Here is a 20591-nt window from a genome sequence, read left to right on the forward strand (position 1 = left end):
TTGATACGTCAAAAGCCCGAACAATCAACCAAATCAAGATTTCGAAAACTAAATATGCTAGCTCAAGCTCCTTAACTGTGGTGAATGCATTAATGTCTTCCTTTACACAATCAGTCATCATCATCCTCTTCCCAACGGAGGAAAGCATCACCAAGCTCTCCCTCAATGCAACCTTGACAAATGCATCTTCACTGTAAGCTGAAAAACACTGGCCTTTGATCAGGTCAGGTTAAAGAATATCTTCACTACTTCCTCATCATCACTACACAATTATATCTATAAAACACTTCATCTTCGCTACAAAATCATACATACAACGCTACATCTTCACAATACAGTCATCTTCACTACATTCTTCGTGGCACTGACCTTTGACCTGACCCTTACGTATCATCACTACATCTCTATATCTATAACGTCACATTTTCAATGCACCCTGCAAGACCTGACCGGCGGATGCATGGCCAACTAGGTTCTTTAAGGTCAAAAGTTCCTCTTTTTCTTACCAATGACGATGATGCAGCCTTGTTAAAGATAATTTCCCGTCCCGCTATTCCCGTTTCTGGAGTAGTCCAAGAATAGCAAACACACAAGTAAAAACAGAAGAAGAAAGAGTGACGGGTTACCTTATGACAACCTTTCAGATTTTGACACAGATCAATGACGTAGACTGCAGTCACATTAAAACCTTTCATATGACCCCACCTATCTTCACTACACCCTCATGCTTACAACACTTAAATTCCACTCTGGACAAGACGTATGCATAGCGAGAGTGTATGTGGCTTTAGAATTATGTTTAACACCTAAAGGAGGTGTTAAAGAGTTTTCGATTGGTGAATGTAGCTAAAGTTAACGGTCTTAATGACCCTAACAGTTGATAGGCCAAAAGCCCAAACAACCAACCAAATCAAGCTTTCGAAAACTGATTTAGTTCCTTAACTGTGGTGAATGCGTTAATGTCTTCCTTTACACTATCACTCATCATCCTCCTCTTCCCAACGGAGGAAAGCATCACCAAGCTCTCCCTCAATGCAACCTTCACAAATGCATCTTCACTATAAGCTGGAAAACACTGGCCTTTGATCATGTCAGGTCAAAGAATATCTTCACTACTTCCTCATCATCACTACACAATTATATCTATAAAACACTTCATTTTCGCTACAAAATCATATATACAACACTATATCTTCACTATACAGTCATCTTCACTACATTCTTTATAGCACTGACCTTTGACTTGACCCTGGCGTATCGTCACTACATCTCTATATCTATAATACCACATTTTCATTGCACCCTCATATCAAGTGCACTCTTTTTTCACTAGACACACATTATCACTACATCCTTCACATCAGTGGCAATTCATCTGAACTATCTCCACTACACCCTCATACTCAAACACTAAAACCTTAATACACCCTTATCTTTAAAGGTCAGTGATGACAAAATGATTCAACGTGAACTTTATTGGCCAAGTCAAACATATGGTTTACTACAATAAGGTTCAACCATCACTATACCAGGTTTGAACTTGATCCATAACGTTCAGGTCAAAAAAGTGTTTTTCTTTTAACTTAACTTTTCTATCTTCCCTACACTGCAATTAACTATTTTAATGACAATCTGGGATATAAGCTGATGAACCTACTGCTGAATCAGATGAAAAATTAACACAGAAGCAATGGAAAACTTCCCTATAATTGATCTAACTAGACTGAGCAGCCTCAAGAAAAAGGATCTTGGTGAAGGGATGTACTGTCGCGTCAGTTTGGTCGACTGGTACGGCACTCCCTTGGTAGAAAAAGTCAGCAAACACCCCGCCAGCGAATCACAGACCTTCGAAAGGGAAGTCGAGTACCTTCATGCTTTGGATGGAGCAGGTGGCGCCCCTCAACTGGTGTCTGTTTTTTCCTCACCACCCACTATCGTCTGTACATTTAAGGGATACCGTACTCTCTACGATTTCTTAGAGAGGGGAGGGATCCCTGACAAGATGTATCCAATGGTTGCAATCCGGATCGCTGAGAGACTGCAGGAGGTACACGCCGTTGGGATCGTCCACAACGATTTGAAAACGGACAATGTCATGCTTGAAGTGTCCAAAAAGCACAAGAATGGTTTCGAGGTATCTATTATCGATTATGGACTCGCCTGCTTCTACGGAAGGAGCCTTGGCAGAACCGGCAAGGCGGATCATGTGGCTCCAGAGGTGCGGACGGGAGGAGTAAGTGTGTACGAGAGTGACGTGTACTCTCTGGGCGTTCTCCTTCAAGACCTGACTGATGAGATCTGTGATCCCACAGTGTTCCACGTCCTGAATTGTATCGGCGTTTGGGCAAGTCACCCCCAAGTATGGGATAGACCATCGCTAGACACTCTACTTGAGGAGCTGAGGAAGGAAGCTTCAACACACGGATGGGACACCCGGCAGTTCCCAGTTTCTCGTGGCTGTTGCTTATGCCGGGTCTGGAAAGGATTGAAACGAGGGGCACGCAGCGCCTGGAAACACCTGAGGCGCATGGGGAGGAGGTTGGTCGGACGCCGCTGAGCAGTACACATAGCCCGCAAACGCCTGGGGTGTATGCGGGAATAGGCTGATTTGACGTCACTGAGAAATACGTTCCATGATGTGGTTGTAATCAGAAATTTTACGGATTACTCTTTATATGAGTATTTGCTTTTCCATACCTTAATATATATAAAAGGAAAACATTTTCTTTTGAATGTATTCTATCATTTTCACTCTAATACGCTGCTAGCTATCGGCCAGTTTTTTATCATATATATATTTAGATGATTCCATTTCCTAAACTGGAATGTCTATGTCTGTGGGAGAATGCGTTAATGTCTTCCTTCACGCTATCGGTCATCATCATCCTCTTCCCAAGGAAGGAAATCATCACCAAGATCTCCCTCAATGAAACCTTGACAAATCCATCTTCGCTATAAACTGAAAACCACTGGCCTTTCATCAGGTCAGGTTAAAGAGTATCTTCACTACACACTTGTTATCACTAAACAATTATATCTATACAACACTTACTCCACTATAAAATCATGTGTACAACACTACATCATCACTACCTTCACTACATTCTTCATGGTACTGACCTTTGACCTGACCCTGACGTATCGTCACTACACTTTTATATCTACAACACCATATTTTCATTGCACCCTCATATTAAGTGCACTCTTATTTCACTACCTACATCATCATTAAGAACAGAGGACTTAGCCTTTGAGGAAATATCTTCACCTGGCCCCCTCCTCTGTTCCTTCTTTTGGAAAATTAGAAATTAAACGAAAAGGGAGGATGTCCATACCCCCGCTCTCTTCCCTTTTAATCGCCTTCTAAGACACTCTAGGAATACGTGAATACGTGAGAAGTTGTCTTTTTCCCCTATCCCCAGGAATATATATATATATATATATATATATATATATATATATATATATATATATATATATATATCCCTGGGGATAGGGGATTAAGAATACTTCCCACGTATTCCCTGCGTGTTGTAGAAGGCGACTAAAAGGGGAGGGAGCGGGGGGCTGGAAATCCTCTCCTCTCATTTTTTTTTTTTCCAAAAGAAGGAACAGAGAGGGGCCAGGTGAGGATATTCCCTCAAAAGGCCCAGTCTCTGTTCTTAACGGCTACCTCGCTAACGCGGGAAATGGCGAATAGTTTGAAAAAAAAAAAAAATATATATATATATATATATATATATATATATATATATATATATATATATATATATATATATATATATATATATATATATATATATATATATATGTATATATATATATATATATATATATATATATATATATATATATATATATATATATATATATATATATATATATATATATATATATATATATATATATATATATATATATATATATATATATATATATATATATATATATATATATATATATATATATATATATATATATATATATATATATATATTTTCCATATTTCCATATTTTTTTTTTTTTAATTTTCCAAAAGAATGAACAGAGGGGGCCAGGTGAGGATATTCCAAAAAAGGCCCAGTCCTCTGTTCCTAACGCTACCTCGCTAACGCGGGAAATGGCGAATAGTTTAAAAGAAATGAAAGATATATATATATATATATATATATATATATATATATATATATATATATATATATATATATATATATATATATATATATATATATATATATATATCTTTTTCTTTCAAACTATTCGCCATTTCCCGCATTAGCGAGGTAGCGTTAAGAACAGAGGACTGGGCCTTGAGGGAATACCCTCACCTGGCCCAATTCTCTGTTCCTTCTTTTGGAAAATTAAAAAAAAAAAAACGAGAGGGGAGGATTTCCAGCCCCCCGCTCCCTCCCCTTTTAGTCGCCTTCTACGACACGCAGGGAATACGTGGGAAGTATTCTTTCTCCCCTATCCCCAGGGATAATATATATATATATATATATATATATATATATATATATATATATATATATATATATATATATATATATATATATATATATATATATATATATATATATATATATATATATATATATATATATATATATATATATATATATATATATATATATATATATATATATATATATATATATATAAATTTTAAGGAAATATATTCTAGAATTTTACACCCTCATGCTTACAGCGCTAAAACCTCACTCTGGAAAAATATGCATGGCGAGAGTGCATGTGGGTTTAGAATTAGGTTTAACACCTTAACGAGGTTTTAAAGATTTCTCGGTTGGTGAATGTAGTTTAGTTAACGGTCTTAATGAACCTGACGTTTGATAGGCCTAAAGACCAAACAACCAACCAAACTAAGCTTTCGAAAGTTGATTTAACCAACTCAAGCTCCTTAACTGGAATGTCTATGTCTGTGGGTGAGTGCGTTAATGCCTTCCTTCACACTATCACTCCTCATGATCATCTTCAAAAAGAATAGAAGCTTCACCAAGATCTCCCTCGATGCAACCTTGACAAATGAATCTTCACTATAAGCGGAAAAACACTGACATTTGATCAGGTCAGGTTAAATTCTATCTTCACTACACCATCATCATCACTACACAATTATATCTCTACAACACTTCATTTTCGCTACAAAATCATATATTCAACACTACATCGTCACTATACAGTCATCTTCACTACATTCTTCATGGGACTGACCTTTGACCTGACCCTGACGTATCATCACTACACCTCTACATCTATAACGCCACATTTTCATTGCACCCTGCAAGACCTGACCTGCGGATGCAGGGCCAACTAGGTTTCTTTAAGGTCAAAAGTTTCCCTTTTTCTTACCAATGACGATGATGCAGCCTTGTTAAAGATGATTTCCCGTCCCGCTATTCCCATTTGTGGAGTAGTCCAAGAATAGCACAAACACAAATAAAAAAAAAGAAAAAAGAGTGAGGGGTTACCTAAAGACAACCTTTCAGATTTTGACTCAGATCAATGACGTGGACTGCAATCACATTAAAACCTTTCATATGACCCCACCTATCTTCACTACACCCTCATGCTTACAACATCTAAACCTCACTCTGGACAAGACATATGCATAGCGAGAGTGTATGTGGCTTTAGAATTATGTTTAACACCTGAAGGAGGCGTTATTTTTCGACTGGTGGACGTAGCTTAAGTTAATGGCCTTTATGACCCCAACAATTGATACGTCAAAAGCCCGAACAATCAACCAAATCAAGATTTCGAAAACTAAATATGCTAGCTCAAGCTCCTTAACTGTGGTGAATGCATTAATGTCTTCCTTTACACAATCAGTCATCATCATCCTCTTCCCAACGGAGGAAAGCATCACCAAGCTCTCCCTCAATGCAACCTTGACAAATGCATCTTCACTGTAAGCTGAAAAACACTGGCCTTTGATCAGGTCAGGTTAAAGAATATCTTCACTACTTCCTCATCATCACTACACAATTATATCTATAAAACACTTCATCTTCGCTACAAAATCATACATACAACGCTACATCTTCACAATACAGTCATCTTCACTACATTCTTCGTGGCACTGACCTTTGACCTGACCCTTACGTATCATCACTACATCTCTATATCTATAACGTCACATTTTCAATGCACCCTGCAAGACCTGACCGGCGGATGCAGGTCCAACTAGGTTCCTTTAAGGTCAAAAGTTCCTCTTTTTCTTACCAATGACGATGATGCAGCCTTGTTAAAGATGATTTCCCGTCCCGCTATTCCCGTTTCTGGAGTAGTCCAAGAATAGCAAACACACAAATAAAAACAGAAGAAGAAAGAGTGACGGGTTACCTTATGACAACCTTTCAGATTTTGACACAGATCAATGACGTAGACTGCAGTCACATTAAAACCTTTCATATGACCCCACCTATCTTCACTACACCCTCATGCTTACAACACTTAAATTCCACTCTGGACAAGACGTATGCATAGCGAGAGTGTATGTGGCTTTAGAATTATGTTTAACACCTAAAGGAGGTGTTAAAGATTTTTCGATTGGTGAATGTAGCTAAAGTTAACGGTCTTAATGACCCTAACAGTTGATAGGCCAAAAGCCCAAACAACCAACCAAATCAAGCTCTCGAAAACTGATTTAGTTCCTTAACTGTGGTGAATGCGTTAATGTCTTCCTTTACACTATCACTCATCATCCTCCTCTTCCCAACGGAGGAAAGCATCACCAAGCTCTCCCTCAATGCAACCTTCACAAATGCATCTTCACTATAAGCTGGAAAACACTGGCCTTTGATCATGTCAGGTCAAAGAATATCTTCACTACTTCCTCATCATCACTACACAATTATATCTATAAAACACTTCATTTTCGCTACAAAATCATATATACAACACTATATCTTCACTATACAGTCATCTTCACTACATTCTTTATAGCACTGACCTTTGACTTGACCCTGGCGTATCGTCACTACATCTCTATATCTATAATACCACATTTTCATTGCACCCTCATATCAAGTGCACTCTTTTTTCACTAGACACACATTATCACTACATCCTTCACATCAGTGGCAATTCATCTGAACTATCTCCACTACACCCTCATACTCAAACACTAAAACCTTAATACACCCTTATCTTTAAAGGTCAGTGATGACAAAATGATTCAACGTGAACTTTATTGGCCAAGTCAAACATATGGTTTACTACAATAAGGTTCAACCATCACTATACCAGGTTTGAACTTGATCCATAACGTTCAGGTCAAAAAAGTGTTTTTCTTTTAACTTAACTTTTCTATCTTCCCTACACTGCAATTAACTATTTTAATGACAATCTGGGATATAAGCTGATGAACCTACTGCTGAATCAGATGAAAAATTAACACAGAAGCAATGGAAAACTTCCCTATAATTGATCTAACTAGACTGAGCAGTCTCAAGAAAAAGGATCTTGGTGAAGGGATGTACTGTCGCGTCAGTTTGGTCGACTGGTACGGCACTCCCTTGGTAGAAAAAGTCAGCAAACACCCCGCCAGCAAATCACAGACCTTCGAAAGGGAAGTCGAGTACCTTCATGCTTTGGATGGAGCAGGTGGCGCCCCTCAACTGGTGTCTGTTTTTTCCTCACCACCCACTATCGTCTGTACATTTAAGGGATACCGTACTCTCTACGATTTCTTAGAGAGGGGAGGGATCCCTGACAAGATGTATCCAATGGTTGCAATCCGGATCGCTGAGAGACTGCAGGAGGTACACGCCGTTGGGATCGTCCACAACGATTTGAAAACGGACAATGTCATGCTTGAAGTGTCCAAAAAGCACAAGAATGGTTTCGAGGTATCTATTATCGATTATGGACTCGCCTGCTTCTACGGAAGGAGCCTTGGCAGAACCGGCAAGGCGGATCATGTGGCTCCAGAGGTGCGGACGGGAGGAGTAAGTGTGTACGAGAGTGACGTGTACTCTCTGGGCGTTCTCCTTCAAGACCTGACTGATGAGATCTGTGATCCCACAGTGTTCCACGTCCTGAATTGTATCGGCGTTTGGGCAAGTCACCCCCAAGTATGGGATAGACCATCGCTAGACACTCTACTTGAGGAGCTGAGGAAGGAAGCTTCAACACACGGATGGGACACCCGGCAGTTCCCAGTTTCTCGTGGCTGTTGCTTATGCCGGGTCTGGAAAGGATTGAAACGAGGGGCACGCAGCGCCTGGAAACACCTGAGGCGCATGGGGAGGAGGTTGGTCGGACGCCACTGAGCAGTACACATAGCCCTCAAACGCCTGGGGTGTATGCGGGAATAGGCTGATTTGACGTCACTGAGAAATACTCTCCGTGATGTGGTTATAATCGGAAATTTTACGGATTACTCTTTATATGGTTATTTGCTTTTCCATACCTAAATATATATAAAAGGAAAACATTTGCTTTTGAATGCATTCTATCATTTTTACTCTAATACGCTGCTAGCTATCGGCCAGTTTCTTATTATGTATATATATATATATACATATATATATATATATATATATATATATATATATATATATATATATATATATATATATATATATATTTTTTTTTTTTTTTGCTTTGTCGCTGTCTCCCGCGTTTGCGATTTAGCGCCAGGAAACAGACGAAAGAAATGGCCCAACCCACCCTCATACACATGCCTTGATTCAATCCACTGACAGCACGTCAACCCCGGTATACCACATCGCTCCAATTCACTCTATTCTTTGCCCTCCTGTCACCCTCCTGCATGTTCAGGTCCCGATCACACAAAATCTTTTTCACTCCATCTTTCCACCTCCAATTTGGTCTCCCTCTTCTCCTCGTTCCCTCCACCTCCGACACATATATCCTATGGTCAATCTTTCCTCACTCATTCTCTCCATGTGACCACACCATTTCAAAACACCCTCTTCTGCTCTCTCAACCACGCTCTTTTTATTTCCACACATCTCTCTTACCCTTACGTTACTTACTCGATCAAACCACCTCACACCACACATTGTCCTCAAACATCTTATTTCCAGCACATCCATCCTCCTGCGCACAACTCTATTCATAGTCCACGCCTCGCAACCATACAACATTGTTGGAACCACTATTCCTTCAAACATACCCATTTTTGCTTTCCGAGATAATGTTCTCGACTTCCACACATTCTTCAAGGCTCCCAGAATTTTCGTCCCCTCCCCCACCCTATGATCCACTTCCGCTTCCATGGTTCCATCCGCTGCCAGATCCACTCCCAGATATCTAAAACACTTCACTTCCTCCAGGTTTTCTCCATTCAAACTCACCTCCCAATTGAATTGACCCTCAACCCTACTGTACCTAATAACCTTGCTCTTATTCACATTTACTCTTAACTTTCTTCTTTCACACACTTTACCAAACTCAGTCACCAGCTTCTGCAGTTTCTCACATGAATCAGCCATCAGCGCTGTATCATCAGCGAACAACAACTGACTCACTTCCCAAGCTCTCTCATCCCCAACAGACTTCATACTTGCCCCTCTTTCCAAAACTCTTGCATTCACCTCCCTAACAACCCCATCCATAAACAAATTAAACAACCATGGAGACATCACACACCCCTGCCGCAAACCTACATTCACTGAGAACCAATCACTTTCCTCTCTTCCTACACGTACACATGCCTTACATCCTCGATAAAAACTTTTCACTGCTTCTAACAACTTGCCTCCCACACCATATATTCTTAATACCTTCCACAGAGCATCTCTATCAACTCTATCATATATATATATATATATATATATATATATATATATATATATATATATATATATATATATATATATATATATATATATATCTTCTGTTTCCCATTTTAGAAAGTTAATACAAGGAGGGGAGGATTTCTGGCCCCCCGCTCCCGTCCCCTCTAGTCGCTTTCTACGACACGCGAGGAATACGTGGGAAGTATTCTTTCACCCCTATCCCCAGGGATAATATACATATATATATACACACATACACATACATACGCACATATACACACACACACACACACACATACATATATATACATATGAGAAATGTAAGAAAAGAACTGAAACTTCTAGCTTGAAATGAATGAAAAAAAAGAGTGTCACATAATGGTTCAACCTCTGGCTATGGAAAAAAGGACATGTATAATTTGTTTACACAAACGTCAATAGCAGTTCTCATCAATTTAACCACTGTATCAATAAGCTTCAATGTCTAAGCTACATTTTTCTCCAATTTCACTATTTTCCTTCACATTTTCAATTGTGTCTGAAGGTTCTACTTCAAGAGTGATTGTTTTTCCAGTAAGGGTCTTCACATCTTGGTTACATCCACACACATTTAGGCACCCCACTCTGAGCCTTCGAGGAGGATGCTTTACTTGTGGTGCTGACTTCCCTCTTTAAATTTGATCGCCGTTTCCTGCGTAGTTCACTTTCTGTAGATGATGTGTATGTCTTGGTAGGAATGTAGATGCAGCTGTAGAGGATGTACGCGCCACTGTAGAGGATGCACGTGTCACTGTAGCAAAGTGAGAGGGTTAGGGAAAATGATTTGGTAAACAGAGAAGAGGTAGTGAAAGCTTTGCGGAAGATGAAAGCCGGCAAGGCAGCAGGTTTGGATGGTATTGCAGTGGAATTTATTAAAAAAGTGGGTGACTGTATTTGTTGACTGGTTGGTAAGGTTATTTAATGTATGTATGACTCATGGTGAGGTGCCTGAGGATTGGAGGAATGCGTGCATAGTGCCATTGTACAAAGGCAAAGGGGATAAGAGTGAGTGCTCAAATTACAGAGGTATAAGTTTGTTGAGTATTCCTGGTAAATTATATGGGAGGGTATTGATTGAGAGGGTGAAGGCATGTACAGAGCATCAGATTGGGGAAGAGCAGTGTGGTTTCAGAAGTGGTAGAGGATGTGTGGATCAGGTGTTTGCTTTGAAGAATGTATGTGAGAAATACTTAGAAAAGCAAATGGATTTGTATGTAGCATTTATGGATCTGGAGAAGGCATATGATAGAGTTGATAGAGATGCTCTGTGGAAGGTATTAAGAATATATGGTGTGGGAGGAAAGTTGTTAGAAGCAGTGAAAAGTTTTTATCGAGGATGTAAGGCATGTGTACGTGTAGGAAGAGAGGAAAGTGATTGGTTCTCAGTGAATGTAGGTTTGCGGCAGGGGTGTGTGATGTCTCCATGGTTGTTTAATTTGTTTATGGATGGGGTTGTTAGGGAGGTAAATGCAAGAGTTTTGGAAAGAGGGGCAAGTATGAAGTCTGTTGGGGATGAGAGAGCTTGGGAAGTGAGTCAGTTGTTGTTCGCTGATGATACAGCGCTGGTGGCTGATTCATGTGAGAAACTGCAGAAGCTGGTGACTGAGTTTGGAAAAGTGTGTGGAAGAAGAAAGTTAAGAGTAAATGTGAATAAGAGCAAGGTTATTAGGTACAGTAGGGTTGAGGGTCAAGTCAATTGGGAGGTGAGTTTGAATGGAGAAAACCTGGAGGAAGTGAAGTGTTTTAGATATCTGGGAGTGGATCTGGCAGCGGATGGAACCATGGAAGCGGAAGTGGATCATAGGGTGGGGGAGGGGGCGAAAATCCTGGGGGCCTTGAAGAATGTGTGGAAGTCGAGAACATTATCTCGGAAAGCAAAAATGGGTATGTTTGAAGGAATAGTGGTTCCAACAATGTTGTATGGTTGCGAGGCGTGGGCTATGGATAGAGTTGTGCGCAGGAGGATGGATGTGCTGGAAATGAGATGTTTGAGGACAATGTGTGGTGTGAGGTGGTTTGATCGAGTGAGTAACGTAAGGGTAAGAGAGATGTGTGGAAATAAAAAGAGCGTGGTTGAGTGAGCAGAAGAGGGTGTTTTGGTGGTTTGGGCACATGGAGAGGATGAGTGAGGAAAGATTGACCAAGAGGATATATGTGTCGGAGGTGGAGGGAACGAGGAGAAGAGGGAGACCAAATTGGAGGTGGAAAGATGGGGTGAAAAAGATTTTGTGTGATCGGGGCCTGAACATGCAGGAGGGTGAAAGGAGGGCAAGGAATAGAGTGAATTGGAGCGATGTGGTATACCGGGGTTGACGTGCTGTCAGTGGATTGAAGCAGGGCATGTGAAGCGTCTGGGGTAAACCATGGAAAGCTGTGTAGGTATGTATATTTGCGTGTGTGGACGTATGTATATACATGTGTATTGGGGGGGGGTTGGGCCAATTCTTTCGTCTGTTTCCTTGCGCTACCTCGCAAACGCGGGAGACAGCGACAAAGTATAATAAAAAAAATATAAAATATATATATATATATAATTCCATTTCCTAAACTGGAATGTCTATGTCTGTGGGTGAATACATTAATGTCTTCCTTCACGCTATCTGTCATCATCATCCTTTTCACGATGGAGGAAACCATCACCAAGATCTCCCTCAATGCAACCTTGACAAATCCATCTTCACTATAAACTGAAAACCACTGGCCTTTCATCAGGTCAGGTTAAAGAGTATCTTCACTACACATTTGTTATCACTAAACAATTATATCTATACAACACTTACTCCACTATAAAATCATGTGTACAACACTACTTCATCACTACCTTCACTACATTCTTCATGTCACTGACCTTTGACCTGGCCCTGACCTATCGTCACTACACCTTTATATCTACAACACCATATTTTCATTGCACCCTCATATTAACTGAACTCTAATTTCACTATCTACATCATCATTAAGAACAGAGGACTGAGCCTTTGAGGAAATATCTTCACCTGGCCCCCTCCTCTGTTCCTTCTTTTGGAAAATTAAAAATTAAACGAAAAGGGAGGATGTCCATACCCCCGCTCTCTTCCCTTTTAATCGCCTTCCAAGACACTCTAGGAATACGTGAGAAGTTGTCTTTCTCCCCTATCCCCAGGAATATTATATATATATATATATATATATATATATATATATATATATATATATATATATATATATATATTATAAGGAAATATATCCTAGAATATTACACCCTCATGCTTACAGCACTAAAACCTCACTCTCGCATGGCGAGAGTGTATGTGGGTTTAGAATTAGGTTTAACACCTGAAGGAGGTGTTAAAGATTTCTCGGTTGGTGGATGTAGTTTTGGTTAACAGTCTTAATGAACCTGACGTTTGATAGGCCTAAAGCCCAAACAACCAACCAAACCAAGCTTTCGAAAGTTGATTTAGCCAACTCAAGCTCCTTAACTGGAATGTCTATGTCTGTGGGTGAATGCGTTAATGTCTTCCTTCACACTATCACTCCTCATCATCATCTTTATAAAGGATGGAAGCTTCACCAAGATCTCCCTCGATGCAACCTTGACAAATGCATCTTCACTATTAGCTGAAAAACACTGCCCTTTGATCAGGTCAGGTTAAAGACTATCTTCACTACACCCTCATCATCACTACACAATTATATCTCTACAACACTTCATTTTCGCTACAAAATCATACGTTCAACACTACATCGTCACTATACAGTCATCTTTACTACATTCTTTATGGCACTGACCTTTGACCTGACCCTGACGTATCATCACTACACCTCTATATCTATAACGCCACATTATCATTGCACCCTTCGAGACTTGACCTGCGGATGCAGGGCCAACTGGGTTTCTTTAAGGTCAAAAGTTCCCCTTTTTCTTACCAATGACGATGATGCAGCCTTGTTAAAGATGATTTCCCCGTCCCGCTATTCCCATTTGTAGAGTAGTCCAAGAATAGGACAAACACAAATAAAAACAGAAGAAAGAGTGAGGGGTTACCTGATGACAACCTTTCAGATTTTGACACAGATCAATGACGTAGACTGCAGTCACATTAAAACCTTTTATATGACCCCACCTATCTTCACTACACCCTCATGCTTGCAACACTTAAACCGCACTCTGGACAAGACGTATGCATAGCGAGAGTGTATGTGGCTTTAGAATTATGTTTAACACCTAAAGGAGATGTTAAAGATTTTTCGATTGGTGAATGTAGCTAAAGTTAACGGTCTTAATGACCATAATAGTTGATAGGCCAAAAGCCCAAACAACCAACCAAATCAAGCTTTCGAAAACTAATTTAGCAAGCTCAAGCTCCTTAACTGTGGTGGTGAAGGGAACGAGAAGTGAGAGACCAAATTGGAGGTGGAAAGATGAAGTGAAAAAGATTCTGAGTGATCGGGGCCTGAACATGCATTAGGGTGAAAGGCGTGCAAGAGGTAGAGTGAATTGGAAGGATGTGGTATACCGGGTTGACGTGCTGTCAATGGACTGAACCAGGGTATGTGAAGCTTCTGGGGTAAACCATGGAAAGTTCTGTGGGGCCTGGATATGGAAAGGGAGCTGTGGTTTCAGCTAGAGATTGAGTGTGAACGAATGTGGCCTTTGTTGTCTTTTCCTAGCGTTACCTCGCACACATGAGAGGGGAGGGGATTGTCATTTCATGTGTGATGGGGTGGCGACGGGAATGAATAAGGGCAGACTGTATGAATTATGTACATGTGTATATGTGTATATGTCTGTGTGTGTATATATATGTATACGTTGAGATGTATAGGTATGTATATGTGCATGTGTGGGCGTGTATGTTTATACATGTGTATATGTGTGGGTTGGGCCATTCTTTCGTCTGTTTCCTTGCGCTACCTCGCTAACGCGGGAGACAGTAATAATAGTGATGAAATAATAATGAAAATGATAATAAGTAATGATAATGATAACTATAACAATAATGATGATGATAATGATGATAATGATAATAAATAAGGATGATAATAATAATAATAACAATGATAATGATAATGAAATTTCATCAGTGCAGACGGCTCAGCTGGCGGTCACCTCAACCACGATTCCGCCTACTTTTCTTAGACTTGCCCTTCGACTTGGCTAGGGCCTTCCTGTTGGAATCGCATACGGGCTTGCCTTTGGCTTTTGCGTCCTTAGATTTTCCCTTATCCTTAAGCTTTGCTGCGGTGGCTGTAGCCTTAGTCTCTTCTGCGGCTTTAGCCTTAGCTTGTTCTACGGTTATGACCTCAGCTGCGGCCTTAGCTGCAGCTCTAGCCTTCGCCATAGCCTTTTTCCCAAGCTTGGCTCTTGGCACAGCCACCACATCAGTAGTTTCTTCTTGTGGTTGAGCACAAACCCTGTGACTGCAGCAGCGGATGATCGAGCCTACGCTAGAGGACATCTCATCGATGAAGCTAGACACAGTGAGAGTCGGGTAGCAAAGCTTGGAGCTGAAGTAGTCGATGACCCAGTCTCTCCACCACAACATCCCAGCCACGACTTTGGATGCCTTCTGAGGGAGGCAAAGCCGAAGCATGCGGCTGTTGATGATGGAGCACACACTCATCATGTGCGTCCCCGCCAGGATTCTGAGCCCATTCAGGACACGAATCTGGAATACGAAGCGGAGGATGATGGAGAACACAGTCATCAGGAAGGGCCCCGCCACAATTCTGAGCCCATTCAGAACACGAATCTGGAATACGAAACGGAGGATGATGGAGCACACAGTCATTAGGAAGGGCCCTATCACTCCTCTGAGCACAGTCAGGACGCGAACCCAGTATCTAAAGTAGCGGATCATCCAGTAGACGTACAAGGTTACAAACCCGACTCCAAGCACGATCCAGCCAGCAGCAGGGAGGTAGACCTCCGCTCGCTTGGCCAGGGCAGCGAAGTCCTCAAGGGCAGCCGTGACCACAACGGAGACATGTTGTACCCTAGTGGAAAGGAGATTGTTGAGGACCGCACTGACGCGCTTGAGGTATGTCGGTCTGTCCACCGCAGGTCTGCGAGCTTGCCTCTGCAGCGACCTAACGTTGGAGAAGGCCTTGTACAATGCCGGGATGGTGGGAATACGGGGAGGGTTTGCTGGAGGGCTCTCCACGCCGAGGGACAAGGGTTTTGGGTCGAACTGGCCCAGCAACGGGATGTATACAGAATGAGTTTTGACGTGCTGCTCCTGAAGGTAGGAAGTAAGCCTCTCCTGCTCCGCCAGGAGGAAGGCGTTGACCGAATTCAACAGTACGAGTAACCCGGTCACCAGCGCTGCTAACACCAAGGTTATGATGATAACTTTTTTAATCATTTCAATTAAATTTTGTTTTGTTAAATATAATATTACTTATCATTTGTTGAATATTCAATATATGAAAGGCAAATGATTTCATTGTATGACGTCTCAGGTATAGAGAACAACACTCGATCATATATTTTCAGGTGTCACGGGGCTCCCCCTTGCTCGTGGTTTAGCCACAGAGATCTCCGGCCACTAGCTTTCCATAGATATGTCCTAGGATATAACAGATTAGGTAGGTCTAGTGAATAATACTTTCCCTGTCTTGCTTCAGACCTTAGTCATCCTTGATTCAGATGAATAAAAGCTGCATAAAGGATCTAGCGCCATATCTTAACACCGAGGTACTTGAGTGTAGAACAAACAAGATTCCCCATTTAGTCGTCTCAAAATACAATACCGGACTTCTACGTCATCTGGATGTGAGAAAGTGTGGGTACATGAAGAGGGGTAGTGTGTCCTGTGTTCACTCAACGTAGGGCAGGACTGGGAAGAGGACTCACAAATGCAGCAGAGCAGAACTGTCCCAAGCCAAGTACTGAATCTGTTAGCGATTTTTGGAAAGCACGTATCAAATTCAAAAAGTTCAATCAAACGATCTAGTATTGTTCAGTTAGATTCTTTCCAGATAATCTCATCAAATTGATCTAGGACGGACGCCAACACATGTTTGAGATTATGTTAAGCTCATCTCAGTAAGAAACTAGAAACTGTTCATAAGCAAGACGAAGGAGAGAGGATTCTGACAGCTCTTCATAAGCAAGACGAAGGAGAGAGGATTCTGACAACTGTTCATAAGCAAGACGAAGGAGAGAGGATTCTGACAGCTCTTCATAAGCAAGACGAAGGAGAGAGGATTCTGACAACTGTTCATAAGCAAGACGAAGGAGAGAGGATTCTGACAGCTCTTCATAAGCAAGACGAAGGAGAGAGGATTCTGACAGAACATGTTGCACGAGTAAAGGACATTTTCTTCATCTTCTGGAGGCACGTCCAAAGATTCTGCTGTAATACGCCCATAGAGAAGACGGATGGTCAAAGTTTCTTTATATATTGAGAAGATGTAGACAAGATGAACCTGTCTGTCCTCAACGACTTAATCAAGGACTATGATAAAGAATGTCGCAGACACTGAGGCTAATACCATGTCATCTGAGATGGTTTCGTCCTCTATGTCCGACGTAGATGTGATAAACAGATGCCACATCGCTACTATGGGAAGGTGCTTGCTTCTCCCTTTTGACTGAATGAATTATTTGGAAGATCGAATATCTCCAGATATCCCGTGTGTGTGTGTGTGTGTGTGTGTGTGTGTGTCTGTGTTAACTGATCCTTGATTCTTTCATCCAGAAAAGAATTAATAGAATTATCCTTCGCGAAGATATTTCAAAAGTTTAACACTGTTAAGTGATATATAAAATCTTACACAATGGAAACTTCAGCAGTTCATCAAGATTAGAAAACAAACTTTTGACATTGAGCATAAGAGATGTTGTCTGATATTTGAGTCTTGTTACAAAACTGAGAAGGTGAATTTTCACGCTGCCGCTTAATCTTCCTTTTCTTTTTGGCACACACACCCACACACACACACACACACATATATATATAAATATATATATATATATATATATATATATATATATATATATATTTCTTTTTTTTTTTTTGCTTTGTCGCTGTCTCCCGCGTTTGCGAGGTAGCGCAAGGAAACAGACGAAAGAAATGGCCCAACCCACCCCCATACACATGTATATACATACGTCCACACACGCAAATATACATACCTACACAGCTTTCCATGGTTTACCCCAGACGCTTCACATGCCCCGATTCAAATCCACTGACAGCACGTCAACCCCGGTATACCACATCGCTCCAATTCACTCTATTCCTTGCCCTCCTTTCACCCTCCTGCATGTTCAGGCCCCGATCACTAAAAATCTTTTTCACTCCATCTTTCCACCTCCAATTTGGTCTCCCTCTTCTCCTCGTTCCCTCCACCTCCGACACATATATCCTCTTGGTCAATCTTTCCTCACTCATTCTCTCCATGTGCCCAAACCATTTCAAAACACCCTCTTCTGCTCTCTCAACCACGCTCTTTTTATTTCCACACATCTCTCTTACCCTTACGTTACTTACTCAATCAAACCACCTCACACCACACATTGTCCTCAAACATCTCATTTCCAGCACATCCATCCTCCTGCGCACAACTCTATCCATAGCCCACGCCTCGCAATCATACAACATTGTTGGAACCACTATTCCTTCAAACATACTCATTTTTGCTTTCCGAGATAATGTTCTCGACTTCCACACATTCTTCAAGGCTCCCAGAATTTTCGCCCCCTCCCCCACCCTATGATCCACTTCCGCTTCCGTGGTTCCATCCGCTGCCAGATCCACTATATATATATATATATATATATATATATATATATATATATATATATATATATATATATATATATATATATATATATATATATATATATATATATATATATATATATATATATATATATATATATATATATATATATATATATATATATACACGAATGCTTGAAGGAATAGTATATGGTTGGAAGGCGTGGGCTATATATAGGGTTGTGCGGAGGAGGATGGATTTGTTGGAAAGATGTTTGAGAACAATATGTGGTGTGAGGTGGTTTGATCGAGTAAGTAATGAAAGGGTGAGAGAGATGTGTGGTAATAAAGAGTGTGGTTGAGAGAGCAGAAGAGGGAGTATTGAAATGGTTTGGTCTCTAGGAGAGAATGAGTGAGGAAAGATTGCCAAAGAGGATATGTGTCAGAGGTGGAGGGAACGAGGAGAAGTGGGAGACCAAATTGGAGGTGGAAGAATGGAGTGATAGTGATTTTGAGTGATGGGGGCCTGAACATGCAGGAGGGTGAAAGGTGTGCAAGAGACAGAGTGAATTGGAACGATGTGTTATACCGGGGTCGATGTCATTGGATTGTCAATGTTAATGGATTGAACCTGGGCATGTGAAGCGTCTGGAGTAAACCAATGAAAGTTTTGTGGGCCTGGATGTGGAAAGGGAGCTATGGTTTCGGTGCATTTTACATGACAGCTAGAGCAGCTAGAGACTGAGTGTGAACGAATGTGGCCATTGTTGTCTTTTCCTAGTGCTACCTCGCGCACACGTGGGGGGGGGAGGGGGTTGTCATTTCATGTGTGGCTGGGTGGCGACGGGAATGAAGAAAGGCAGCAAGTATGAATTATGTACATGTGTATATATGTCTATGTTTATGTACAGGTATATATATACATGTGTATGGGGTGGGTTGGGCCATTCGTTCGTCTGTTTCATTGCGCTACCTCCCTAACGCAGAAGACAGCGACAAACTATAATGAATATTATATATATATATATATATATATATATATATATATATATATATATATATATATATATATTCATAGGAATATCTTGATCACGCGCAAAATCGTGATCCTTTCCAATATCCTCCTTTCTTGATCTGGTGAACTTGTTCTATGCTTTCATAAATCTTGCAAACGCTTATTGGCTTCAGTTCCGCCATATCTTCGACACGGCACATTTCGGAACTTTTATTCTTTGTGAGGTCATTTATCACACCATTGGTTCTTTTTTTGTCGTACATACTCCTTCTGTATTTACGGCTCGAAGTGACTAAGTTCCGTCTCCTTGGCCGGAGATTTCACAGATCCTCTCTCTACAATGGCCTAATTGCTCCTGACTGCTCTACTTCGTTTCGTAATCAATGTTATCAGAGATGTTCTTGAGGCCTACGTAGTTTCCACGATTATATCTTATCTTTTTTGGGGTCTTATTTTCCTCATTTACCGCATGGTCAGACTTGAACATTACGTGATAAATTTTTGCCATTTCTATTTTCTTTGTTAGCTGAGACGGCACGGGCAATAGTGGCGCTAATCAAGTCTCTCTCTCTCTCTCTCTCTCTCTCTCTCTCTCTCTCTCTCTCTCTCTCTCTCTCTCTCTCTCTCTCTCTCTCTCTCTCTCTCTCTATACATATATATATAAGAATTTATATTTATTCATTATACTTTGTCGCTGTCACCCGCGTTAGCGAGGTAGCGCAAGGAAACAGACGAAAGAATGGCCCAGCCCACCCACATACACATGTATATACATAAACGCCCACACATGCACATATACATACCTATATATTTCCACCGTATACATACATAAACATACACAGACATATACATATATACACATGCACATATTCATACTTGCTGCTTTCATCCATTTTCGTCGCCACCCCGCCACACATGAAATGGCACCCCTCCCCCCCCGCGCGCGCGCGAGGTATCGCTTGGAGAAGACAACAAAGGCCACATTCGTTCACACTCAGTCTCTAGCTGTCATGTATAATGCACCGAAACCACAGCTCC

The 20591-nt window shown here is 40.9% G+C and overlaps 1 protein-coding gene across 1 annotated transcript; it reads left to right on the plus strand.

Annotated features, from left to right (window-relative positions):
* Window positions 1-1690: 1690 nt before the first annotated feature.
* On the plus strand, window positions 1691-2557 carry LOC139762015 (probable serine/threonine-protein kinase DDB_G0281745). Its single transcript, XM_071686796.1, has one exon. The coding sequence runs from the start codon at window positions 1691-1693 to the stop codon at window positions 2555-2557; it is 867 nt and encodes a 288-aa protein (XP_071542897.1).
* The last annotated feature ends 18034 nt before the right edge of the window (window positions 2558-20591 follow it).

Source organism: Panulirus ornatus, chromosome 42, assembly GCF_036320965.1.
Source record: "Panulirus ornatus isolate Po-2019 chromosome 42, ASM3632096v1, whole genome shotgun sequence".
Lineage (NCBI taxonomy): Eukaryota > Metazoa > Arthropoda > Malacostraca > Decapoda > Palinuridae > Panulirus > Panulirus ornatus.

What these genes read in the sequence shown, in the direction of transcription:
- LOC139762015 (XM_071686796.1), top strand. Translation starts at nt 1,691, where the DNA reads ATGGAAAACTTCCCTATAATTGATCTAACTAGACTGAGCAGCCTCAAG.